At 39.6% G+C, this 27,786-nt stretch overlaps 1 protein-coding gene across 12 annotated transcripts in view; it reads left to right on the top strand.

Annotated features, from left to right (window-relative positions):
• Positions 1–27,786, top strand: part of ADAMTSL1 (ADAMTS like 1) — a 1,112,438-nt gene that overhangs the window by 602,313 nt on the left and 482,339 nt on the right. Inside the window, exon 1 of one of the 12 annotated variants that reach the window (XM_086414962.1) lies at positions 14,506–14,976. The exons of 10 other annotated variants lie outside the window; for them this stretch is intronic. In XM_086414962.1, coding sequence (XP_086271088.1) covers positions 14,914–14,976 — 63 coding nt within the window. In that variant the 5' untranslated portion in view covers positions 14,506–14,913. Of the gene's footprint in view, positions 1–14,505; positions 14,977–27,786 lie in introns of those variants that run through there. One more of the 12 variants, XM_086414963.1, reaches the window with a different exon arrangement.

Here is a 27,786-nt window from a genome sequence, read left to right as displayed (position 1 = left end):
GCTCTTGCCTAGAAAATCCCATAGACAGAGGAGCCTAGTGGACTACAGTCCATGTGGTCTCAGAGTCAGACACGACTGAGCATGCAACAAGTCTAGAGCAGACCATGACAAACCCTCACGCTCATGTGCCTTGGGCCTTGTTGCCTCTTTGCACACCCAAAATGTGCCCCTTGCTGTTCCTCCTCAGAGTGCTCTCAAGTGACATGTAGCAAATTTCCCTTCTCTTGCTGGCATTAAATGCAAGAAACCTTCAGGCTAGAACTTGTGTCCCTTCCAGATTCTTCCAAAGGCTTCCGTGATTGGCTCTCACTCTACAATCATATCTAAGGAGCAGGGGTTTTCCACTTTATCCTTGGAACCCTGTAACTACTAGTTTCTGTGCTGAGAAACCAATATTGGATTTTAACTTCTAGGAAATGCACATGAAAAAAGCTAAATCTCTGAAGTCTTTTACTTGTTTCTTCCAATCACACCTCTTATTTTTCCCTCAGGACACCTGCATTTTAGTCATATTTTCGTTGTTGTTGGCTTATTTTCAATTCTATATATTGTTATCCCTTTTTATTTTCCTTTGGCCATGCTCACCAATTTCCATATTCCAAAGAAAGGCCCACCACATTTTCAAGTAGGAAAGATAAAGCAAATAGTTTTAACTACAAACCTCATGTCCTTTTCAGAAACTTAGAAAATAAACTATTATAAATTATTAGTTTCAGTGACAAGCTGAGTTTTGGTATTTTACTATGTCTTTGACAGTATTTATCATATTCGTGATAAGAGATAATCTTTGTAACTTAACCGAGAAACTGTTCATCTAGCTAGTGTTAGCAAATATAACCAGCCTGTAACAGAAATAAAATGGAAGGCTACACAATGATCTATTTTAGAGGAAGAGTTCTATGATTTTCCCTGGTTTAACTAACTGCTGTTCTGAAGTTCAAATTTTATTTCAAATATCATGTCATCTACATTTTCTCTTAATGTTTGGAGACTATATTTTTTCTTTTGTAATTTCTCTGCTTGCTTTTCTTCCTCTTGTTTTTATTTTTTTTCCTGCTATTTTATCTTTAAACAAAGCATAATGTTAATTAATCTCTGTATTAATTTTACAGATATTTATCTGATGCCTATTATGTACAAGGCTTTGTGGAAGAGCTGACATTGTCTACACCTTTAGGAATAAAAAGGATTTTTAGGGAAGCAGAGGTGGGAAGAAGGAACTTCTAGGCAAAAGGGGCAGAATGAACGAATGTACAGAAGCAGGAGGATTTGGAGAATTGGAGTAAAGCAGGTATTTCAATTGGGCTGGAACATGAGTTTCTATTATCCTGGGACAGGAAGCAGATCAGGGAGGTCCTTGAATGCCATGCTGAGGAATTTGGCTTTTGCATTTTAATCCTGCTTTCTCTATATTGACTATAAATCTGTTCACACCCCTTCACCTTATTGTCTGGCTCTGGGATAATTATTTTATCTGCAGAGGATGATGTCATGGAAATAGTACTGAACTAAGAATCAAGGACCTTGGATTTATATATTACACTTGGGTTTAATATGTGAATATTACAACCATAATTCAAATCTTGAAGATTAAACTGGTATCTCCTTTTGTTAAAAAGGCTACAAAAGACATTTTGTTGCTAGAATTCTCTATTTATCATTCCTTACACACAGTAGGTCCTTAGTATGTGTTTTGTTGAAACTAATTCAGTAACAAGCCTCTGAGATCCATGACATGAACCCTAGCAATGTAGAGAAAGGAGGATCAAGAACCACCAGTTTGAAAGTGACCAACAATTCTATCCCCCCAATGCAATTCCGTGCTCTGTTAATCCGTTTGCTTGCTTGTGTGTTTGTTTTTTCAGGGAGGAGACTGCCCTCAAATAGAATGATTTTATCCCAGAATTTTATCAGAATTTTCAAGCACACAGAATATTTGAAAGATATGTACAATGGACACTTATATATATAGCACTGAACATGGTAAAAATTTATTGATTTCCTATTTAGTACCAAGCTCTGAGCCAGACTCTGCAAACCCCTCTCTCCACTGCCCACAAGAGCCCTGCAGTCTAGAGCTGTAGTCTCATCTCACAGCTCAGAATAAAAACCAAACAACAACAACAAAAAAGTGAGCTCAGGAACTTTTAGCAGTTTATTTCCTTAGAGTGCTTCTGTAGGAACTAGGACAGCTGGCACTGTCTGGTTCAAAAATTTGGGTTCTTTCCCCTCCACCAAGCAGCCACTTGAATTCTCTGCCACTGGCCAGGATCACAGATTCCAGCCATGTCCCTGCAGTATGAGAAGTCCTGAATTAAGTCTTGTAGCGATGTTAGCAGAGACTTCTAGTGCTTCAGGAAGCTAGAGATAAGTCAAATCAAATTTTAAATTTTGTTGCATTCCTTTCATTTGTAACGTGCAGTGCTTGACATTTTGTAGGGAGAGATCACTGAGTATGAGATCTGAGACTATGGAACAAACAATTTTAAAAATATATCTTTCCCCTATAAGCAGCCTAAAATAGTGGATCAGAGTGAGTCAAGTCTGGGTCTCATGTGTTCCTGCTTCGTCTCCAAGTACTTAGTTCTCATCACTTGCAGAGCCTTTTTTCTTTGCATCCCTGAAAGTCTCCTTATATCTCAAGGTCTTTTTCAGTTTCCATTTTTTTCCATTTGGATACTTACTCCTCACTGAGTCCTGAAACCTGTAATGACCTCTCCCTTCTCTGAATCCCTGTGGTCCTTTGCCTGCAAAAAGGCAGTGCTGTGTAGTGACTTTAGACACAGATGACCTGGGTTCAGATCTTGAGTCTGGGAAATATAGTCTGTAAGTTTTAGGCCTCTGCATTTCAAGAAGGCACTGGTTGATGAATTTTGATGGCTAATCTGCCAGAAATAACATCCATTTTAGAGTAATGTGTCCCTATTCATAGAGTTGTTGTGAGGATTATATTGAAATCATAAATAGAAAGTACTTGGCACATGCCTGGCACATGGGGGCCCTCATGTTACTAATGTAACTATTTTCATTATCAACTTCTCAGAAAATTATCTAAGGAAAAGTCAAACCACCTTAGTTATAACTCTAATTTTCCACCTACAAATAGGTAACTGCGATGAATCCACTTATCATGAGGGGTACCAGTTTCCCCATATATAAATTGAGGATAGTATTCATTCTCTACCTGATAAAATTTTTGTTTATATCACATTAAGTCACATATGAAAGGTGATTTGAAAATGGTAGCAAACACTCCAGTTGCTTAGATGTTAAATGGATATCAAGTGAATCATACATATTTCTGCTCAAATCCAATTCTACCCTCTGAGACTAGCAGTTGGCTTGTGGTAGCTTTATCTCATTTACTTTGAGTTTAGGTTCAAAGAATTCGTTAGCAAATTGTGTGTAACCACTACTTGTCACACACAATAAACAATTTCAATATTTAATAGAGTATTATTTGACTTAATTTCAATAAACAGTCTTTAAAACAAGAGAAATAGAAACAATAGAGAAAAGGAACAGCATATACATACATCACCAAATTGGACCGACCAACATCCAGACTTAAAAAGTACTAGGATGGTCCCTTGTTAACAGCATTTGGGAGTCCCAGTTGGGAAAAGATGCTGGGCAGTGTGTCCACCCCACGGGTGAGACTTCAAATTGCAGTTTGGGGGGCTCTCGCTTATAATCCCAGGCCATGAATTGACATCATCAGTTTGTGCACAAAAACGCAGCTCTGGTTTTTGTTTTTTTTTTTTTTTTGAACTTTCATAGTGTTGTTTGTTTCACCTTGTGAGTCACAGGTTTTTGTGACCTCTGGGGAAGAGGGGTGGGGCACTGGTCAGACCTCCAGGGGTTCAAGAATCCCAAGACCCACTCTTTTTCTTATTTAAGGTGCCACTTGCCTCGCTGTGCTTACAGACAGATGTAGAACCCAGGCAGTGCCCACCAAATTAGAAGCAGGTCAGAGGCTCTCCTGCTTATGAAGCCTGAACAAGACTTCCTCCATTTTAACTTCTGTAACACATCCCCATGTTTTTTCCTTCCCTTTAATCTTCAGATCTAGCCAGGGGAATCAAACCACTTGGACACATGCCCATGAAGACTAAGACTTGGGCACTGCCATAACCACTTCCTTCAAGGGGAGAGATGAGGCTCTACAGAGCTCGCCATCACTTCCCACCCCTGAGTTCTTTTCAGAAGATACCCTGCCCTGTCTTGACAACAGTCACTGCAACTAGAGGGCCAATGGAGGAGGCCCAGCCTCAGGGAGAGACAGGTGGCTTCGGAGTGAGCACCATAAGGCACTTTCCCCAGGGGGAGAAATTCCGAGAGTTGAGCTCACTCTTTCCTGCCATAAAGCACATTGAATGTTAACAGCTTGCTCCTGTCCAAGCTGGTGTTTTTTAAATTAAGTATTGTTAAATCCATACCATTTGGAATGATGCTTCAGACAGCTCTGACACTCTCTCTCTCTCTTGCTTCTGCTTTCATTTCACCTAATATATTGTGCAGGGGGCCCGTAACCAGTATTACAGCAGCTGGGGCCGCCGCCTCTGCTGCTGCAGCGGCTGCTGGTGCTCAGACACTGGCAGATGGCTTTCATTTAGATACCTGGAGAGGAAAAAAGGAACGCAGCCAACGCCCTGCTCAGATGCCGTGAGAGGCTTTTCCCAGGCTGCTGCTAGTATGGATCTAAGTTACCTGGGGTTTTATGTTATTTTCCTTCAGCACTGAGAAAATTTTTAGAAATGACAAAGATGAGAGACCGAGGAGTTGTAGACTAAAATAAGGGCCTCTCCACTGTCAGGTAATATAAACCCACCATCAAACCTGGGTAGCCTGCCTTCTGTTCTTTTGCCTCCACTGCAAATGTCCATCTCTAACCAGTAGGATACCACTGCTGACATCTGCACACACACACACACACACACACGTATACATACATGCCTACATACAGTGCAGGAGACATAGGAGACATGAGTTTGATCCCTGGGTCAGGAAGATCCCTTGAAGGAAGACATGGCAACCCACTCTGGTAGTCTTGCCTGAAGAATCCTATGGATTGAGGAGGCTGGCGGGCTCCGGTCCATAGGGTTGCAAAGAGTCGGACACAAATGAGGTAACTTAGCAAGCATGCACACCTATATATTTACATATATGTATACTAAATGGAAGTGATTTCGAGTCAGAAGACCCTGTTCAAAAGCTAGTTCTAATGGGTGGAGCCCAAGGTAAGTCACTTAAGTTTTCTGAGCCTCAATTTTCAAATATATAAAATGGGGTGAGTTCTTAACCAATTTTGTAAGGAGTCAAAAAGTCAAATGAGGGGGCGATCCTAAGGTGGCGGAGAAATAGGACAGGGAGACCACTTTCTCCCCCACAAATTCATCAAAAGAACATTTGAACGCTGAGTAAATTCCACAAAACAACTTCTGAATGCCGGCAGAGGACATCAGGCACCCAGAAAAGCAGACCATTGTCTTCAAAAGGAGGTAGGAAAAAATATAAATGATAAAAAGAGACACAAAAGAGGTAGGGAATGGAGATCCGTCCCGGGAAGGGAGTCTTAAAAAAGAGAGAAGTTTCCAAACACCAAGAAACACTCTCACTGGCAAGTCTGTGGCAAGCCTTGGAACTTCAGAGGGCAACATAACCGGGAGGAAAAATAAATAAATAATTAAAACCCACAGATTACCTGCCCGATGGTAACTCCCAACGGAGAAGCAGCCCAGACGCCCACATCCGCCACTAGCAAGCAGGGGCTGGACAGGGAGGCGCTGGCTGCATTGCTTAGAGTAAGAACCGGGCCTGAATGCCCCGAGGGCAATCTGAGGGAACTAACTTGCCGGCTGCGGACTGGCCCATCCACCACTGGAGACAGGCAGGTGAGGGCAGCCAGAGCTGGAAGTGGGCATTCGCGGCTCCAGAGATGGCATCATCTACCAAACTGCAAGCAGGCTTAGTTGCTAACCAAGACTTCTTGGGATTCTGGACAGTCAACATCCACCTGAGAAGGTGCGCTGGTTGTACATCCAGAAAACTGAGTGGCAGGGATGGAGGAGGCAATAAGTGTCAGCAACCATGCTTGCCAAATGCCTGGTCACCTGAGTGGCTCAGACCTGGGAAGGGCACAAAATGCGGGCCCAACCAAGTCTGTGCCTCTGAGGACTACCCAAGTAGCTGAACCTGAGTGGCTCAGACCCAGGGCCGGCCTCAGACAGTTCCCAGCAGAGCAACCTAGAGCCTGTGTAGTGTAGACAGGGAAAGCACACACTCCGTGAGCGGGGGCAAACCCATTGTTGCTGAAACACCGCGAGCACTCCCCACAGACGCCAGTGATATTTGTTTACAGCGTCCCTCCCTCTACACAGCATGACTGAACAAGTGAGCCTAAAAAAGTGTCCACCACCACCCCCTTGTGTCAGGGCAGAAATTAGACACTGAAGAGACCAGCAAACAGAAGAAGCTAAAACAGAGGGAACCGCCTTCGAAGTGACAGATGGAGAAGTATTGAGGCTACTGTAAGAATAAGACTGAAAACCAGAGGCAGGAGGCTTAAGTCCAAATCCTGAGAACACCAGAGAACTCCTGACTCCAGGGAACATTAATCGATAGGAGCTCACCAAACACCTCCATGTCTACACTGAAACCAAGCACCACCCAAGGGCCAAGAAGTTCCAGAGCAAGACATACCACGCAAATTCTCCAGCAACACAGGAACATAGCCCTGAGCTTCAATATACAGGCTGCCCAAAGCCACTCCAAACTCATTGACATCTCATAATTCATTACTGTACACATCATTGCACTTCAGAGAGAAGAAATCCAGCTCCACCCACCAGAACACCAACACAAGCTTCCCTAACCAGGAAACCTTGACAAGCTACCCATCCAACCCCACCCACAGCGAGGAAACTCCACAGTAAAGGGAACTCCACAAACTGCCAGAATACGGAAAGGCCACCCCAAACACAGCAATATAAACAAGATGAAGAGGCAGAGAAATACCCAGCAGGTAAAGGAACAGGATAAATGCCCACCAAACCAAACAAAAGAGGAAGAGATAGGGAATCTACCTGATAAAGAATTCCTAATAATAATAGTGAAAATGATCCAAAATCTTGAAAACAAAATGGAGTTACAGATAAATAGTCTGGAGACAAGGATTGAGAAGATGCAAGAAAGGTTTAACAAGGACCTAGAAGAAATTAAAAAGAGTCAATATATAATGAATAGTGCAATAAATGAGATCAAAAACACCCTGCAGGGAAACAACAGTAGAATAACTGAGGCAGAAGATAGGATAAGTGAGGTAGAAGATAGAATTGTAGAAATAAATGAAACAGAGAGGATAATAGAAAAATGAATTAAAAGAAATGAGGACAATCTCAGAGACCTCTGGGACAATGTTAAATGCCCCAACATTTGAATCATAGGATTCCCAGAAGAAGAAGACAAAAAGAAAGACCATAAAAAAATACTTGAGGAGATAATAGTTGAAAACTTCCCTAAAATGGAGAAGGAAATAAGCACCCAAGTCCAAGAAACCCAGAGAGTCCCAAACAGAATAAACCCAAGGCAAAACACCCCAAGACACATATTAATCAAATTAACAAAGATCAAACACAAAGAACAAATATTAAAAGCAGCAAGGGAAAAACAACAAATAACACACAAGGGGATTCCCATAAGGATAACAGCTGATCTTTCAATAGAAACTCTTCAGGCAAGGAGGGAATGGCAGGACATACTTAAAGTGATGAAAGAAAATAACCTACTGCCCAGATCACTGTACCCAGCAAGGATCTCATTCAAATATGAAGGAGAAATCAAAAGCTTTACAGACAAGCAAAAGCTCAGAGAATTCAGCACCACCAAACCAGCTCTTCAACAAATGCTAAAGGATCTTCTCTAGACAGGAAACACAGAAAAGGTTTATAAACTCAAACCCAAAACAACAAAGTAAATGGCAATGGGATTATACTTATCAATAATTACCTTAAACGTAAATGGGTTGAATGCCCCAACCAAAAGACAAAGACTGGCTGAATGGATACAAAAACAAGACCCCTATATATGTTGTCTATAAGAGACCCATCTCGAAACAAGGGACACATACAGACTGAAAGTAAAGGGTTGGAAAAAGATATTCCACGCAAATAGAGACTAAAAGAAAGTAGGATTAGCAATACTCATATCAGATAAAACAGACTTTAAAATGAAGGCTGTGAAAAGAGACAAAGAAGGACACTACATAACGATCAAAGGATCAATCCAAGAAGAAGATATAACAATTATAAATATATATGTACCCAATATAGGAGCACCGCAATATGTAAGGAAAATGCTAACAAGTATGAAAGGGGAATTAACAATAACACAATAATAGATGGAGACTTTAATACCCCACTCACACCTATGGATAGATCAACTAAACAGAAAATTAACAAGGAAACACAAAATTTAAATGATACAATAGACCAGTTAGACCTAATTGATATCTATAGGACATTTCACCCCAAAACAATGAATTTCACCTTTTTCTCAAGCGCACATGGAACCTTCTCCAGGATAGATCACATCCTGGGCCATAAATCTAGCCTTGGTAAATTCAAAAAAATTGAAATCATTCCAAGCATGTTTTCTGACAACAATGCAGTAAGATTAGATGTCAATTACAGGAGAAAAACTATTAAAAACTCCAACATATGGAGGCTGAACAACATGCTGCTGAATAACCAACAAATCACAGAAGAAATCAAAAAAAGAAATTAAAATATGCATAGAAATGAATGAAAACGAAAACACAACAACCCAAAACCTGCGGGACACTGTAAAAGCAGTGCTAAGGGGAAGGTTCATAGCAATACAGGCATACCTCAAGAAACAAGAGAAAAGTCATATAAATAACCTAACTATACACCTACAGCAACTAGAAAAGGAAGAAATGAAGAATGCCAGGGTTAGTAGAAGGAAAGAAATCTTAAAAATTAGGGCAGAAATAAATGCAAAAGAAACAAAAGAGACCATATCAAAAATCAGCAAAGCCAAAAGCTGGTTCTTTGAGAAGATAAATAAAATTGACAAACCATTAGCCAGACTCATCAAGAAACAAAGGGAGAAAAATCAAATCAATAAAATTAGAAATGAAAATGGAGAAATCACAACAGACAACACAGAAATACAAAGGATCATAAGAGACTACTATCAGCAATTATATGCCAATAAAATGGACAACTTGGAAGAAATGGACAAATTCTTAGAAAAGTACAACTTTCCAAAACTGAACCAGTAAGAAATAGAAAATCTTAACAAACCCATCACAAGCATGGAAATTGAAACTGTAATCAGAAATCTTCCAGCAAACAAAAGCCCATGTCCAGACAGCTTCACAGCTGAATTCTACCAGAAATTTAGAGAAGAGGTAACACCTATCCTACTTAAACTCTTCCAGAAAATTGCAGAGGAAGGTAAACTTCCAAACTCACTCTATGAAGCTACCATCACCCTAATACCAAAACCTGACAAAGATGCCACAAAAAAAGAAAGCTACAGGCCAATATCACTGATGAACATAGATGCAAAAATCCTTAACAAAATTCTAGCAATCAGAATCCAACAACACATTAAAAAGATCATACATCATGACCAAGTGGGCTTTATCACAGGAATGCAAGGATTCAATATCCGCAAATAAATCAATGTAATACACCACATTAACAAATTGAAAAATAAAAGCCATATGATTATCTCAATAGATGCAGAGAAAGCCTTTGACATCATTTATGATAAAAACCCTCCATAAAGCAGGAATAGAAGGAACATACCTCAACATAATAAAAGCTATATATGATAAACCCACAGCAAACATTATCCTCAATGGTGAAAAATTGAAAGCATTTCCCCTAAAGTCAGGAACAAGACAAAGGTGCCCACTTTCACCATTACTATTCAACATAGTTTTGGAAGTTTTGGCCACAGCAATCAGAGCAGAAAAAGAAATAAAAGGAATCCAAATTGGAAAAGAAGAAGTAAAACTCTCTGTTTGCAGATGACATGATCCTCTACATAGAAAACCCTAAAGACTCCACAGAAAATTACTAGAGCTAATCAATCAATATAGTAAAGTTGCAGGATATAAAATCAACACACAGAAATCCCTTGTATTCCTATACACTAATAATGAGAAAATAGAGAAATTAAGGAAACAATTCCATTCACCATTGCAATGAAAAGAATAAAATATTTAGGAATATATCTACCTAAACAAACAAAAGACATATATATATAAAACTATAAAACAATGGTGAAAGAAATCAAAGAGGACACTAATAGATGGAGAAATATACCGTGTTCATGGATCAGAAGATTCAATATAGTGAAAATGAGTATACTACCCAAAGTAATCCATAGATTCAATGCAATCCCTATCAAGCTACCAACGGTATGTTCCACAGAGCTAGAACAAGTAATTTCACAATTTGTATGAAAACCTCGAATAGCCAAAGCAATCTTGAGAAAGAAGAATGGAACTGGAGGAATCAACCTGCCTGACTCCAGGCTCTACTACAAAGCCACAGTCATCAAGACAGTATGGTACTGGCACAAAGACAGAAATATAGATCAATGGAACAAAATAGAAAGCCCAGAGATAAATCCACGCACCTCTGGACACCTTGTCTTTGACAAAGGAGGCAAGAATATACAAGGGAGGAAAGACAATCTTTTTAACCAGTGGTGCTGGGAAAACTGGTCAACCACATGTAAAAGAATGAAACTAGAACACTTTCTAACACCATACACAAAAATAAACTCAAAATGTATTAAAGATCTAAATGTAATACCAGAAACTATAAAATTCCTAGAGGAGAACATAGGCAAAACACTCTCCAACATAAATCACAGCAGGATCCTCTATGATCTACTTCCCACAATACTGGAAATAAAAGCAAAAATAAACAAATGGGACCTAATTAAAATCAAAAGCTTCTGCACAACAAAGGAAACTATAAGCAAGGTGAAAAGACAGCCTTCAGAATGGGAGAAAATAATAGCAAATGAAGCAATGGACAAAGAATTAATCTCAAAAATATACAAGCTACTCCTGCAGCTCAATTCCAGAACAATAAACGACCCACTCGGAAAATGGGCCAAAGAACTAAACAGACATTTCTCCAAAGAAGACATGCAGATGGCTAATAAACACATGAAAAGATGCTCAACATCACTCATTATCAGAGAAACGCAAATCAAAACCACAATGAGGTACCATTTCACGCCAGTCAGAATGGCTGTGATCCAAAAGTCTACAAGCAATAAATGCTGGAGAGGGTGTGGAGAAAAGGGAACCCTCTTACACTGTTGGTGGGAATGCAAACTAGTACAGCCACTATGGAGAACAGTGTGGAGATTCCTTAAAAAACTGGAAATAGAACTGCCATACAACCCAGCAATTCCACTTCTGGGCATACACACTGAGGAAACTAGAATTGAAAGAGACACGTGTACCCCAATGTTCATCGCAGCACTGTTTATAATAGCCAGGACATGGAAGCAACCTAGATGTCCATCAGCAGATGAATGGATAAGAAAGCTGTGGTACTTATACACAATGGAGTATTACTCAGCCATTAAAAAGAATACATTTGAATCAGTTCTAATGAGGTGGATGAAACTGGAGCCTATTATACAGAGTGAAGTAAGCCAGAAAGAAAAACACCAACACAGTATAATAACGCATACATATGGAATTTAGAAAGATGGTAACGATAACCCTGTATGTGAGACAGCAAAAGAGACACAGATGTATAGAACAATCCTTTGGACTCTGTGGGAGAGGGTGAGGGTGGGATGATTTGGGAGAATGGCATTGAAACATGTATATTATCACATGTGAAATGAATCACCAGTCCAGGTTCAATGCATGATACAGGATGCTCAGGGCTGGTGCACTGGGATGACCCAGAGGGATGGTATGGGGAGGGAGGTGGGAAGGGGGTTCAGGATGGGGAACACATGTACACCTGTGGCGGATTCATGTCAATGTATAGCAAAACCAATATAATATTGTAAAGTAATTAGCCTCCAACTAAAATAAATAAATTTATAATAAAAGTCAAATGAGATTTTCAGTATAAAATCATTTTTTTTGAACTTTGAAGATAGCACATAAACTTTATTAATTATCAGAATGACTTCATCCCCCAAACCTAAGTATCCTAACCCAACTTGATTTTGTTCTTTTTCTGAAATTATAGTTAGCTGGTTGTTTGTCCTGCAGGGTATAATTCTTGACTGTATGTTTGCTTTTCCTATTTTCTCTGAGCAGCCACAGTGGGAAAGGAAATGTACTCACAAAGGGACAAGAATCATGATACTCTGTGGCAGGCATCCTCAGGGATTTCAACACATGACTGAGGGCTTAAATTAAAAATAATCATACTATTCAGTAACTTCATTGTGACCATCTTGCTGGACATAGACATGTTCATCAAAACTCTGAGGCAGAAATCTCTGACTCAAAATATCTAACCAGCATTTACGTCTAAAGCACAAAGGAATCTAGACTAGCACACAAGTGGCTACTGACTATCCATTGACCATGGCAATTTTTTAAATCGGTTCTTCTACAAATGGTATTTTATCATAATCGTTCTTGCTACTCTTCCTTTTCCCACCACCTGTTCTTCCCTTTCAGTCTTCGTGATGAGTGATGTTTATGTGTAGAAAGGGAGGAAGTGGTATTAGATAGAATATTCCATTTTTTAGAATGAGCTACATTTCTTTAAGGCGTGACACTGATAGAAAAAAACACCTATAGCAGAAAGCTCCAATGCATAAAGGAGAGATATATCACACAGCTCTATGAGTGAATGTTTATTTCAATCAAGCCATCTTTAATATGATGAGGATTTCAGATAATGCCAGTCAAGCATTTTTACATCTCCTTGTGAATACTCTTTAGCTTTTGAGCATTAGCTAGTTTTTGAGAGATTTGTAAAACTAATCTTTCTGAATGGGAAAAGCATACTTCAAGAATAGACCTCTTTGTTGTGGACTCATACTATCCATTTTCCTAAGTGATGGATCCTTGTATGCCCTGACTTTCCTAATAGGTTGACAATGGGATTTTTTAAAGCTCTTCTGTCTTTCATTGATATTCCATATGAAATAAGTAATCTGAAGTTGAATAACCTGCTTTTTTCCACCTTTGTGAAAAGCAACACTACAGGTATGTATAGAAGAAGACCTGCCTGTAATCACATGCCTATTACAGCTTGATCAGATTTTCCATATTTGTGTGTTTGATGCCTCTTGTCAGTATTTTTTTTTTACTAATGAAAGGAAAGAACATCAATGCTAAAAGTCTTCTTCCTCCAGCACCTGTATTTCTATCAGGGCTATCAGGAGATCTACACTGGAAGATCTTCCTGGTGACACACCTATGGAAATGTAAGGTCAAGTTTGCTATTTCATTCTTTCAAAAATTCAATGATTTCCTTAACAGATAAGGTGAAAGGAGTCCTTGTTTGACATCTGACACTTTTCTAAAACTGTAATAAAATCCCCCTCGATTAGAATTCAATCTTGCTTCTTGTTGGTTTCACCAGACCAGAAACTTCCTGACCGTCTCTTTGCTGTTGCTGGCCTGCCCCTGTCATCATGTCAGCAGTCATCAGTACTGCCTCCAGGGCTTCAGTGGACAGGAAAGGTCACCTCCTCGCCCAACACTCTTAGAACAGTAGAAGGAAGAGGAGGTGAAACTCCCTTCAGCCCTCTCTGCTATATTATAGTGGCTCCGATAAAGGACATGGATAAGGAAAAGGCTGAAACTGTTGCTTAAAAGGTTTTGGGATTAATTGAGGATTTAATTCACCCTTTCTTTCTCTTCCCCTGCTAAAGCAGATAGTCGAGAGTTGGCACAGTGTCAAAACCAGGCTGTTTCTCAACCCGAATTTCAGCTCCACACATGTCAGAGTCTTTGTTAAGGGCTTCTTCTTAAACAGGGAATCTAAATTGCCACTTGTGCCTTGAGCTTAGTAAACCTGGGCTATTTTAAATTGTCACTTTACAAAGAAGTAACCTGCTGATTTTTTTTTTCCTTCTTCATCTTCTTCACATCAAGTCATGACTACACAAAGTAACATGCCTCTGTTTAGGCTTAGTAAGGACCTTTCCAAATTTTATACAGTCTAAGTCAAGGAGGGAAATAAAGAGGAACTTTATGGAAGAGGCATAAAGCAGTTGTACAGAACACGTTTAAGGGGCACATTAAGTCAGTTTTTGTCTGTGGTTCTTTCCCTTTATGGCATATGTTATATATTGACAGGGATTAAGTTTCTCTCCTGAATGGAACAATACAGAGTCACAGGGAGCTACTGTACTTTACAAAGCACAGGCACCCTCACAGGCAAATAGCAAATAGAAACAAACGTATCTCACAGTATCTCACAAACTAACCAAGTTAGTTAAGAGCACCGGGCTCTGCTTCATCTTTCGCAAGTCCGCATCTTTTGCATTTCTCTCCTGGCTCTGCCGCGGGCTCCTCCGAGCTCCTTTCTTTTTCGCCCTTTCCCCCGTCCCCGGCGGGCACCCCCCCACCCCCCCCCTCCACCTTCTCGCTCGCACTGTTACACTTTCTCTGTCCCCTCGGCTTTGTTATTCAGCATGTCTGATTAGCAGGAGCCTGATTGGCTGGCTGCCTGCTCCGAGAGAGATTCCATTCAGCTTACCCCCCACCCATCCACCCACCCACCCACCCCTTGGTCAGGAAATATGAGCGGGTCTGATGGAAGCTGATAGGCAGGGCTGGAGTGTAAGCACCAGTCCTGGATGTGACAGCAAGCAGAGGAGCACTTTGCAGCTTATTCAGTGTCCGATTCGGATTCCGGCAAGAATCCAAGCATGGAATGCTGCCGTCGGGCAACTCCTGGCACACCGTTCCTCTTGCTGGCTTTCCTGCTCCTGGTAAATGCCTTTTCGTTTCAATACATCCTTAGTGGCCATTTAGTCTGGGTGCTGTTGGGGTGATGTGGACGTGTGTGAGTGTGTGTGACTGTATCTTTCTCTTCAAATGCCAGGTAAAGTAATTTACATGGCTTTAAAAAAATGAAAACTTTTTGCAGAAAGCTAACCCCAACTTTCCCAAACAAAAGTCTACAAGACTGTGTGGGAATAGCTAGAGGTATATAGGATACTGAGACTTAAACTTTGGGATCTACTGCATGGAGTTTGTGTGCTGAGGGCTGTATAAATGGTGGTGTGCATGCTTGGAATTTAGGTAACAGACGTCCTGAAATCCAACTCATTCACTGTGGTGTTCCTGTAATTTTTCTGAAGGATGGGCTGTGAGGGGCTTTCCTCCACTGCCTGTTATGAGTCCTCCTTCCTCTGTGCACATGTGCTAAGGAACCAGGTAAAAGAGGGAAGGAAAGCCCCTCTGTGGCCAACCCAGATTATAGTTCATAATTATGGCAAGTCATCTATGGATACAAGTTAATGCTAGTATTTATGAATTGAGGGTTATGGTTTTTGATCTCAGATCTTCTTTTGAAGAAGAAAATGCTGACTTTAGTTTCGGCTGCTTTCCATAGTCACAGTGATAAGATGCTCTGCTCTGGAACGTCAGCACACACTGCATTTTTGACTAGAAGTAAATGTTCCGTTGTGACTCATACTTGGTTTTATGGGCAGAAAATGAACCTTTACTGTCCAAAAAAAATCTACACTCAAAATATTAATAGCAATGCACATTTTTTTAAACCAGAGTGTTCTGGGCAGGCAGCTTTGTAAACCTCATCTGAAGGTTTGATTCCAAAATTTGCACACACCGAATCCAAACAAACGTGATTGTAGCTCTCCCTGTCACATTTCTGGAGAGCCAGCCCTTCCTCAGAAGGTAACCAGGCAAGAAGGGAAAAGGGGGAAATTGTAACACACCACATGTATAGGTCACATTGATTCATCAAAGATGAAGGAATGTTTGTTCTGATTAGACTCTGAAAAATTTGATCTGCACTGTAATTTTGAAGGAGGGAAGCAAGCTATTTAGCATAAATTTTAAAACTCCAGGAAGGCTCATCAGCTCATCAGACAGTGATTAAATATGTTAACATTCCCACTTCTTATTTGCATCATTATAGCCAAGAAGTCATAATGCTACGTTGCAAAAGCTGTAAATACAGAAATATATTTTCAAGTGCTCATAGAAATGTAAAGGCAAACTGAATTTTAAGCATGAATGGACTGTAAGTTTGGGGCTGTTCTGAGGAATATAAAAAGCAGAATGTTTAGGTGTGCTTTATGACTAGTGGGGCAAGCAATTTATGAAAGGTGTCTCATTTTTTCCATATGGGACGTGTTACTTATATACACACCATTAGTTTGCCTCGTCTTTCCTTCTTTGTGAATTTTTGAAAGCATGGGTTATTTTCCCATTTAATTACATCATGAAGCAAAATTACCAGTACACAGTACTTTTTTGATATCTTCGTATAGAGGTATGATCTCATTATCCTTTGGAAAAACTTGCCTATTCAGGATAGATTGTTTTCACTGCCCACTTGGTAAGTGCAGTATATTTCTCTTTGATATTTTTAATATTCATATATGTGTTTGAGCGTATAATGACACTTACGTGGATAAACAGGAGCATTTGCTTATTTCAGATTTGCAACATACAACATCTTTGGTTTAAATTACAATAATTATACTGTGAGGATAAAAGGAAATAAAACCCAGGCTTGTTTTATGCCTATATTTAAATCAATTGGGATTCTGAAAGTTAGGCCAGAAAAGAAAGAACTGTCTGGTGAGTGCCAAGATATATCCCTGTATAGAGTAACAGTGTTAGTAGTACCTGCCATATATTGTGTGTCTGAATGTGTCAAACACAAGGTCAGTTGTTTGAAAAGCATTACAGTGAATTCTCACAATAATCTTGCAAATAAGGCATTGTTAAACCCATTCTGCAGATAAGGAAGCAAGCTTATATTTGAACTCAAAGGGGAAATAATGGAGAGAAAATGACTTGTTTGGTTTGTACTATGGTCACAAAATGTTTAATAGTGATGGAAGCAAAGACATAGGTTGGTCTCTAGTCTTTAATGGAGGTATATAGGCTTTTTGCTTCATCTTGGCCACTAAAGATGTGTGCAACATTATGAGCACTTGTCACACTTGCTCGTTCACTGTCCCATGTAGCTTTGGAGGCAAAAGTAAGCTACTGGCCCAAGAGAAAGTGACCTGAAATGTGATCAGGAGTTGAACCGGAAGTGTGACATTTTCAGCTCAACCTTCAGTCAGGATCTAGAAATGGAACTGGGTGGCTTATTTTTCTTATAACTGTTTGATACGTTTTAAGAGTCTGTCTAATCTTAGAATTAATTTAAGCAATTTTTAAAGCTCGCTTTTTACTTAATGGAAAATAGTCTGTTTAGTGGCAAAGCCCAGTTTCTACTTCAAAACACAATGAAGTCCCTGTGTCTTTTATATCTATCTTTGGTTACCACTCACTTTGCATGCAAAGCTCAGACATCATAAACTGCTATTGTACTATGCACACAGTAGGACAGTAGTACTGGGCAAGGCATTTTATTCTGACAGTCAGGTTAAATTAAGCCACAAAACCCCATGTTCCCCATCTCCCCACCCTGCTCCCCTTTTCCCTGCTCCCTCCTTTGTCCCAATTGTTTAGTTCAAAAGGAATGTGGGGGAAAACCATGACCGGCCATTGACATATGTGTCCATCCAGACTTGAAGTCAAATCTCTTCTTGTCAGAAAGGCATTTAATCAAATTTGCATTTGCTTTTTGTTTCTTTTAAGTGGTTTTAAGCTGTTTCGCCTGCTATTGTGGGAGTTGCAAGGGTAACACTCAGAATTATAATAAAGTACATGTGTTTTTCTGTTGAATTTCTTTTTTTTCTCTGTACTAATTTATACATGGAAACTAGTCAAACACAATAGCCCATTCCCTTCGGTCGGTCTGGCACTCTCCTCCAGTATTATCTAAGTGGATCTATCTTGGATGGTGATAGCACCATTAGCTTGTGGAATGAATGTTAAGTCCCTTATTTATAGCAGACTGTGGCCTGCTCCAATAGTGTGTATGTGTGTGTGCATGCATGCACAAGCACCTTTCTATAACTATTTACATCTATTACTTACTCTGATGCCTACATTGTCCTTACATCAAACTCAAGGATATTTCAAGTAACCTGGAGAATGTAACGAGGTGTTTCTTTAAACATTATTTACTTCATGTTTTTGAGCTATTTCTTATCTAGACATAGTCAGCTTCATTTTTGTTTTCTCCTGTTTTAGCATTTCAATCTGTTTCAGAGCCACTTTCCAGTCTCCATTATTATTTTCATGTGAACCAGTTCTAGAGTTTCATATAAGTTGAGGGAAGTGTGTCCAATAGTAGTCACTAGTGAACTAAAAAAGAATCATTTTACTCCAGGCAAGGTTTTCCTTGAAAGACTGCAGATATTTTAAAGACTTTTGAAAGAGAGAGAATGAATAAATAAATGTATTTGTGCATTCATCAGAACGTTGAATACTCTTTACCTATATGTTGATTCTTCTTTACATATATGTGTGGGTAAAATGGAAAGTGAATCTCTAGACCATGGGAGAGGCAATTACTCAAGCTTAGGAGTGTACAGAGTTCATTCTTATATCTTTAAAACAAAATTAAAATCAGGGTATATGTAGTTTTAATCAGTGAAGTGTAGATAACCCCTGTTCTTGCTATTCATTTTTAAGCCCGTTTTGTTGGCACATTTTGCACAGGATTTATGTTTGCATGAGACATGGTCTGCTATTTTGGTTCTCCCCTTTATTATGGCTTAATCAAAATATAATTTTAAACTCTTTCAGAAAAAAATACAGTGTCCTGTGAATTTCTGCATCTCCTACAATACCTACTAGAATATCTTGGATAGTACAGGCATCATAACTGTTTATGAACTAAATTCAGAGAGCAAAGAATACAGAGAGACTCATACAGTTCTCCCTGATTCTCAATATATTCAGGGTTTCCTAACTTCATATATGTTGTCCAGTTTCTTTGGTGAACTGACAGCTCTGCTTTTATTTTGTCTATTTCAGGTTCCAAGTCTCACTGGCAATAAGTTTCTTTCTGCCCTTCTCTCATTGTGCACGTTCTATTGTTTCTTGCGGTCTCCTGAGTAGAGTGACTCGGAAGTAACCTCTTCATAGCTAGAGGACCATAGCATTTTCTTGAGTGAGAGCATTCCTTGAGTATAACCTACTGGTGAAGCATGTTGAGATAATCACAGGAAAATGTGTCTAACTCCAGTTTGAGAGTCTTGCTGTTTGTACTGATTTTCTTCATCTGGAGAGCTGGCTTCAAACTTTGTGTTTTCACCAGAGTGAGACAAGTTCATCTTCTGTCAGCATCATAAAAGCCATACCATGTGGTTGAATTTTGGCTTGATTGGCAGGACAAGCTCATGAGCAGCTTAGGACTATGCTTAGGCATAGCAGAGGTGATGTCAGTCCGAAAGGATCTAATTGAAATAGGCCAGCACAGCTGTGTGGGGAGCCTGCCTGTTAACTGGGTAAGCTGTTGCTATCAACCCCTTCTTTCCATGAGTTCAAAAATAAATGACTAAATCTCCCCAATTCCCAGACTTCAAGATGAAAAACTACATCGAATAGCTAACTGGGAGCACCCAGCATGTTGAGCAGTCTTCTGGCCATGTCAAGAAGATGTCTCAGTGGAAGTAGTCTGCAGCCAACAGTGACCTCTGGCTTTTTGTTTGTTGTATTTCCAGAAGCTCAGTATTTATAAATCAATTAGAATATTTTCCTATACTTGTTAAGAGTCTCTCTTCCAGTCATAGAGATATATCTTATCTCAGAAACCCCTGTAATCTTCATTTGAAGAAAAGCCATAATTTCTTTTTTAAAGTTGAAGATTCCAATGTTTCTCTCGAGTATTTTTTTTTTAATTGGAGGATGATTTATTTATAATATTGTGTTGATTTCTGCTGTACAACAATGCGAATCAGCCATAAGTATGTGTGTGTATATGTGTGTGTGTATGTGTGTGTGTGTGTGTGTATCCTCTCCCCCTTGAGCCTCCCTCCCACACCCCCTCATCCCATTGCTTTAGAGAAAGGCGAGTTGAGCTTCCTGCGCTTTATAGCAGCTTCCCATTTGCTATCTATTGTATACAGGGTGGTGTATATATGTCAATGCTACTCTCTCGATTCATCCCAGCCTCTATATTTTTTGTTTGACTACCCCACCCTAAATTCCATCCATGTATAGTCAGCATTTAGTAATTGTTTGTCAGAGGCATACGTAACTCACTGTATTCTCAACAGTATTTTAAAATGTAATTTCTTCTAGTCTTGTGCTTCCTTGTATTTATTTCTGTCATTGACTTCTTATATTGTACTTATGTTTCCATCTTCATCAACAAAGTTGTGTATGACAGCAGAAGTGACTTGTTCCTCCTACCTTTGTCAGAATACCTGGTCTCAGTAAATGTTGTTGAATGAGTGAGTAAATGGATGAATAAGAATAATTTGGTAAGAAAATATGAGAAAAGCATACAGTACAAGTAGCAAGGGGAACATGTGAATGTCCATTTCACATGGGAGGAATTTCATCAATACTGGTTTTAGTAAGACCAAATCAATAAACCTAATACATTCAAAAGAGAAGTTAAATATTTTGCTTTCTTTCTCTTCACCCAATGAAAAGCAATTGAATGACAGTCCTTTTTAGTGTTGTTAAAGTGAAATTTGCACCTTTCATATCTTTTTGTAATCCATTTAGTTCTCAAGGGAAAAAATGACACATTAGCCACAGTTTTATAAAACCAGAAGGTAGTTATAGTTGCTCATTGTAGGAGAGATAATGGAGAAGGCAATGGCACCCCACTCCAGTACTCTTGCCTGGAAAATCCCATGGACAGAGGAGCCTGGTAGGCTGCAGTCCATGGGGTCGCTAAGAGTCAGACACGACTGAGCGACTTCACTTTCACTTTTCACTTTCATGCATTGGAGAAGGAAATGGCAACCCACTCCAGTGTTCTTGCCTGGAGAATCCCAGGGATGGGGGAGCCTGGTGGGCTGCCATCTATGGGATCGCACAGAGTCGGCCATGACTGAAGCGACTTAGCAGCAGCAGAGATAATATTATGGAATCACCAAAATTCATTTCTTTTTACTGCTGGGCACAAAGATAAACTTTCTTTCCCAGCTTTGTCTGTAATTAGTTGTTCTATCATGATTGAGTTCTAGTCAATGGAATGTCATTCAAAGTGATACATGGCACTTCTCAGCCTGATGTCATCCACGTAATCCTCCAAATAAGTAAGAACTCTCTTTATACACCTGCTGGATGCAGAGAATCAAGCAAAAGCTTCAAGACTCTAGAAAACAGTAAAGGCACCAAATGTAAGGCCTCATCCCTGAATGACTGCATGTGGCAGAGCCCTGCAGTGCCACTCTCACAGAACTGCATTTGTGAATGTTCATTTAACCTTGAGCAAACAATAAACCTTTGTTGTTTTAAACACTGAGATTTGGGGGAATGTCTTGTTTGTTATATTGATAACCTTCTTAAATACCATATGCTTTATATTTAGATGGCATGCATGCTTACAAATAGTACTAATATCACTTTCCAGTTTTTTTATATGGGAAAATTAAAATAAGGAGATGCCGTATCACCCTGATAGTGGTTTAATGTGTGTGGTTTGTGACTTATTATGTACTTAGAGTGCTCTAAAATACTTGAGGGTATGTGGTAAAATAGGAAAATGGGTCCATGTCTTTTTTCTTTAATTTAATTATTTTTGGCTGCATTGGATCTTTCTCGCTGCATGCAGGCTTTCTCTCGTTGCGACAAGTGGGGGTTACTTTTGCTGCAGTATGTGGGCTTCTCCTTGTGGTGACTTCTCTTGTGTGGAGCACAAGCTCTAGGGTGGGGCTCAGTAGTCGCGGCACTCAGGCTTCAGTAGGTACAGCACACAGGCTCTCGAACACGGGCTCAGTAGTTGTGGCTCCTGGGCTTTGCTGCTCCACAGCATGTGGGAGCTTCCCAGTCCAGAGCTCAAACCTGTGTCCCTTTCACTGGCAGGTAGATTCCAACCACTGGACCACCAGGAAAGCCCTCCATGTCCTTCTTCAAACAGGAGCGAATTGAGCAGTAAGAAATAAGGGGTGAGGGGAAGGCACGACTGCGGTAAACAGTTGTAATCTCATGGAACAGAACAGGATCACACAACCTGAAGAACACCGACTCTCACAGATGCAAGGCGAAGGCAAAGACTGAGGCACGACTGATGTAGCTCCAAAGAGAGAGGTCAGGAAATAAAGGAGTAGACGAGGACCGAAAGGGGAACAGCCTCACACACACACACACACACAACCGTTTCACACAGTAACATAAAGTGAAACACGCTTCTTGAGTACACCTAGTCTCAACCTACTTTGATATATTTTTCTAGAAAGTGTCGAAGTGTCATGAAAGAGTCCATCCCACCTAACTCTCCAGGACACCGTGAGAGGAAAAAAGACCATAGGATGAAGTGTTTTTGTCATCTCCAAAGTAATATAAAACTTTCAGGTGGTTACTTTCATTCATGTGAAAATCTAATCTATCATCAGCTATATGCCCAACACAGAGCCAGTTTCCATGGAAGATAGTTTAAGGCAGTCCTTGTAATGAGGAGCTTGGTAGTGTGTTGGACATTCTGTTGTCAGAGGTTTTTTTGTTTGTTTGTTTGTTTGTTTTTTTAAACTCTTCTGTAAGCAAAAGCTTTGTTATGGATATAATGATTTTCAGTTACCCCTCAAGATGGTTCATTTTGCACTCCTCTCCCTACTTAGACACTGGCTGTTTAATCCCCTCATCCGGGTAAATGTGAATTATGACTTCCCACAGATTATCAATGTATTATCTTAGATGTGAATGGCTTCCCACAGATTATCAATGTATCATCTTATGAATATGATCAGTCAGTATTTGACTTCAAACATAAAAAATTTTTGTCCAATTTCTGTAGTTCAGAATATGTACTTGTGTAGCAGTACACACATAATAGTGTCAGTTAAGATAAATTCCCTGGGAAAAAAACTTCTCTCAAAGTAAATTTTTATCATTGTGAAAATGATCAATAATTAAGTGTGACCAATATCTAAAGAGTTGTCATCTGCCCACTATCACTGGGGCATCATGATGACAGACTTCATTCTTATGTAGTTTACACTCCATTGTGCTTATTTTATAGTAACCAAAATCCAGGCAAAAATAAGCATATTCCATTTGGAATTATATTTCTGTAAGTACAATTAGTACAGTAGGTTGCATCTCCCTAGCTCCCTAGATTTTTATCTAAAGTTCCTATTAAAAAAAGGTGATTACAACAAAATCCAAAGGCCTCGTGCATAGAAGGGGGGCGGTGGATAGTTCAGAGAAGGGGAATAGCAGAGAAGTCACGTGTGAGCATATGCCATTTATAATTGTGAAGATTTATTCCACTTCTGAGGCAAGAAATTGCAGGGCTCTAATAGTTTCACCACCTGTGAATTATTTGGGTGCACCCTCACAAGCGGGTTCTTTCTTCTATTTGTTTAAAGACATCAGTGGTATGTTCGCCAATTCTACACTACATTAATTTTCACAGAGTTTCCATTTTCATCTTCATTGCTTTTTCAGATTTTTTCCCAAAGCTTCTGCCATTCTCCAACTAAACCTTTGGGTATTTTCTCCTTCAATTTTTGTCCGGGGACTTTCTCTAAGTCAAGTCAGTCTGTTGGCATAAGTGTTGCAATGAAGGAGGGAAGGAGTGTGATAACCTAAGACATCCTGGCATAAATCCCAAGAGCGCTAACGAAATGAGACAGGAAATTACGAGCAACCTATAATAAATTCAAACTGTCCAATAAAATAAATATACCTCACTTTGTTCCCTTAAGTAAGGTATGGTAGGTTGTCTGATTTCTCAGCCTGCACCGCCATTTGAAGTCTACCAGAGTGTTGTTCAGACATTGTACTTCATTGATAGAACCAGAAGTGAAAAAGGGTAATGGAAACAATAAGAACTCCTACTGTTCAGGTGCTGAAGTGAGATTTAGAGGAAAGCTTTTTTAGAAATAGTCTGGTTTTCTTTTTTTTTTTTTTTTTTCCATTCTAGTTATTATAACCATTTGGCATTGAGACTAGGTACCACATATATTTTTACTTTTACTTTGGGGCTTGTACCCAGTCTAAGATAACAAACATGCTTTGAAATTACTGTTACAGAGTGAATTTAACTGACATTTGGATTCCCAGGACATAGATTTATTGTGTTTTCAAGTTAAAAAGAATTTTTGAGGTAGCATAAAATTTGACCTCAGTTGACTGGGATCTCTTTGAAGGCAGGACTTTGGTTTTATTATGTCTTGGATATCTTTATATCCCTAGTGTGAGACAAAGAGTTTGACATACACAAGGTGTTCAGTGTAAGTCTGCTGTTTGAATAAATGAATTAATCACCTATTCCAGCCCTTTGATTTCACAGAATTAAATTTAAAATATAAATATTTGCAAAGAGATTGGAGACTTATTTGCCAGGAACACCTAGTAGGTAGAATCCAGAGCCTGAAATCTGGATCTCTTTCCTTTGAGTCCATACTCCTTTGAGAAAGAGGTCACTCTCTTTCTACCATATGACGGTAGATGACCTTGAGAAAGAGGTCGTTCTCTATTATACCATATGACGCTAGATGACCTTCATATGAGTTAGCTGAGCCAGCCTGGGTAGAGAAGTTGAGGTGTTGAAATGCCACCTCAGTAGATGTGAGGTGCAATAGAAGCCGAAGAAGCCATGAAGCTGATGGAAAATAATTTTGAGTGGATTATTATTGGTTTATATATGTTGGGGTGACCTGGTGAGAAGAGGGGACTGAAGTTTATTTCTTGCCCTAGTTGTACAACATACTGGGTTGGCCAAAAATTTCATTCAGGTTTTTCCATATCATCTCACAGAAAACCCAAATGAACTTTTTGGCCAACCCAATATCAATAAGATTCACTTATCTTTTTTTTTTCATATTAATGAACAATGTGAATGTGAAATACACAATGGTGATGTATATGTGAAAATAACTTCTTGGGGGACCTTGCACATAGAAGGTCTCCAAGAAGTTTTAGCTTCCTTCCCATCCCTCAGTGCACAATACTATATTCGTTGAGAGCCTGCTGTGTATGCCTGACTGTGCTGGGCACAGGGTATATTGTCTTGAGCAAAACAGACATGGTTCTAAAGATGCATTTACTTACATGTAGTATCAGAAAGGATTTGAGATTGGGAAGGAGGACAGGAATTAATTGGCCAGTACATTCCATTGGTTTTATGTTGCTGTCGTGGTATTATTTTCTTTAAACTGTGTATTTAACTATTGCTGGTGTAAGGAATGGAGAAGGAAATGGCAACCCACTCCAGTGTTCTTGCCTGGAGAATCCCAGGGATGGAGAAGCCTGGAAGGCTGCAGTCCATGGGGTCGCACAGAGTCGGACACAACTGAAGCGACTTGGCAGCAGGCAGCAGCAGATGTAAGGAAGTCTCTGTCTAAAGAAATAGACACATCAATTCATTATTTATAGTGATCCCAAGAAGAATGTGTTAAAAAAAAAAAACTCTAAAACTCTAAAAATGTGTATTTAAGGTCACTTCTTGAGTTGTGCCTTCTGCCCCCGCCTTTTTTTTTTTTTTGCTGCAATCCTCTTTTTCAGTCATACTGAAACCAAAAATATGGCTTTGTCTTTGTTTATGTGATCCATAAACACCTGTCTTTTCCATCTTAGAAATATGCTTAAGGAGGAAAACCTTTATACCAGCCCATCATTCAAGTGAATAAAAGGCCAATCACAGTATATAGACACTAATGACAATAGACTTCTTTCCTCAAAAGGCTTAGCTTGCTCTGTAGAAACCATTAGTGTGAAAGACCTTTAGAAATCTTTGAGCATCACCTGGTGACCACCCAGCATGTTCTCAGCTCTCTGTTATTAGGGGTTCTGATTTTCTAGTACCTCTGCAAAGACCGGGAGCTGACTGTCACTCAGATCATGAACTCCTAATTGCCAAATTTAGACTTAAATTGAAGAAAGTAGGGAAAACCACTAGACCATTCAGGTATGACCTAAATCAAATCTCTTACGATTCAAGGGATTAGATCTGATAGACAGAGTGCCTGAAGAGCTATGGACAGAGGTTCATGACATTGTACAGGAGGCAGAGATAAAGACCATCTCAAGAAAAAGAAATGAAAAAAGCCAAAATGGCTGTCTGAGGAGGGCTTAAAAATAGTTGAGATAAGAAGAGAAGTGAAAGGCAAAGGAGAAAGGGAAAGATATATCCAATTTAATCTAGAATTCCAAAGAATAGCAAGGAGAGATAAGAAAACCTTCCTCAGTGATCAATGCAGAGAAATAAAGGAAAACAATAGAATGGGAAAGGCTAGAGATCTCTTCAAGACAATTACAGATACCAAGGAAACATTTCATGCAAAGATAGGTACAATAAAGGACAGAAATGGTATGGACCTAACAGAAGCAAAAGATATTAAGAAGAGGTGGCAAGAATACACTGAACTATACAAAAAGATCTTCATGACCCAGATAACCACAATGGTGTGATCACTCATCTAGACCCAGATATCCTGGAATGCGAAGTCAAGTGGCTCTTAGGAAGCATCACTACTAACAAAGCTAGTAGAGGTGATGGAATTCCAGTTGAGCTGGAATTTCTATTTCAAATCCTGAAAGATGATGCTGTTAAAGTGTTGCACTCAGTATGCCAGCAAATTTGGAAAACTCAGCAGTGGCCACAGGACTGGAAAAGGTCAGTTTTCATTCCAATCCCAAAGAAAGTCAATGCCAAAAAATGTTCAACTACTGCACAATTGCACTCATCTCACATGCTAGCAAAGTAATGCTCAAAATCCTCCAAGCCAGGCTTCAATGGGACACGAACCATGAACCTCCACATGTTCAAGCTGGATTTAGAAAAGGCAGAGGAACCAGAGATCAAATTGCCAACATCCACTGGATCATAGAAAAAGCAAGAGAGTTCCAGAAAAATATCTACTTCTGCTTTATTGACTATGCCAAAGCCTTTGACTGTGTGGATCACAATAAACTGTGGAAAATTCTTAAAGAGATGGGAATACTAGACCACCTGACCTCCCTTCTGAAAAAGCTGTATGCAGGTCAAGAAGCAACAGTTAGAACTGGACATGGAACAACAGACTGGCTCCAAATTGGGAAAGGAGTATGTCAAGGCTGTATATTGTCCCTGCTTATTTAACTTATATGCAGAGTACATCATGCAAAATGCTGGACTGGATGAAGCACAAGCTGGAATCAAGATTGCCAGGAAAAATATCAATAACCTCAGATATGCAGATGACACTACCCTTATGGAAGAAAGGGAGGAACTAAAGAACCTCTTGATGAAAGTGAAAGAGGAGAGTGAAAAAGTTGGCTTAAAGCTCAACATTCAGAAAACTAAGATCATGGCATCTGGTCCCATCACTTCATGGGAAATAGATGGGGAAACAATGGAAATAGTGAGAGACCATTTTGGGGGGCTCCAAAATCACTGCAGAAGGTGACAGCAGTCATTAAATTAAAAGATGCTTGCTCTTTGGGAGAAAAACTATGACCAACCTAGACAGCAGAGACATTACTTTGCCAACAAAGGTCCATCTAGTCAAAGCTATGGTTTTTCCAGTAGTCACGTATGG

Source organism: Bos grunniens, chromosome 8 (assembly GCF_055505025.1).
Source record: "Bos grunniens cultivar Pamir isolate PY7600 chromosome 8, Bosgru_T2T1.0, whole genome shotgun sequence".
Classification (NCBI taxonomy): domain Eukaryota; kingdom Metazoa; phylum Chordata; class Mammalia; order Artiodactyla; family Bovidae; genus Bos; species Bos grunniens.
The sequence above is the reverse complement of the archived record's forward strand: the minus strand, read 5'-3'. Positions and strand labels throughout refer to the sequence as shown.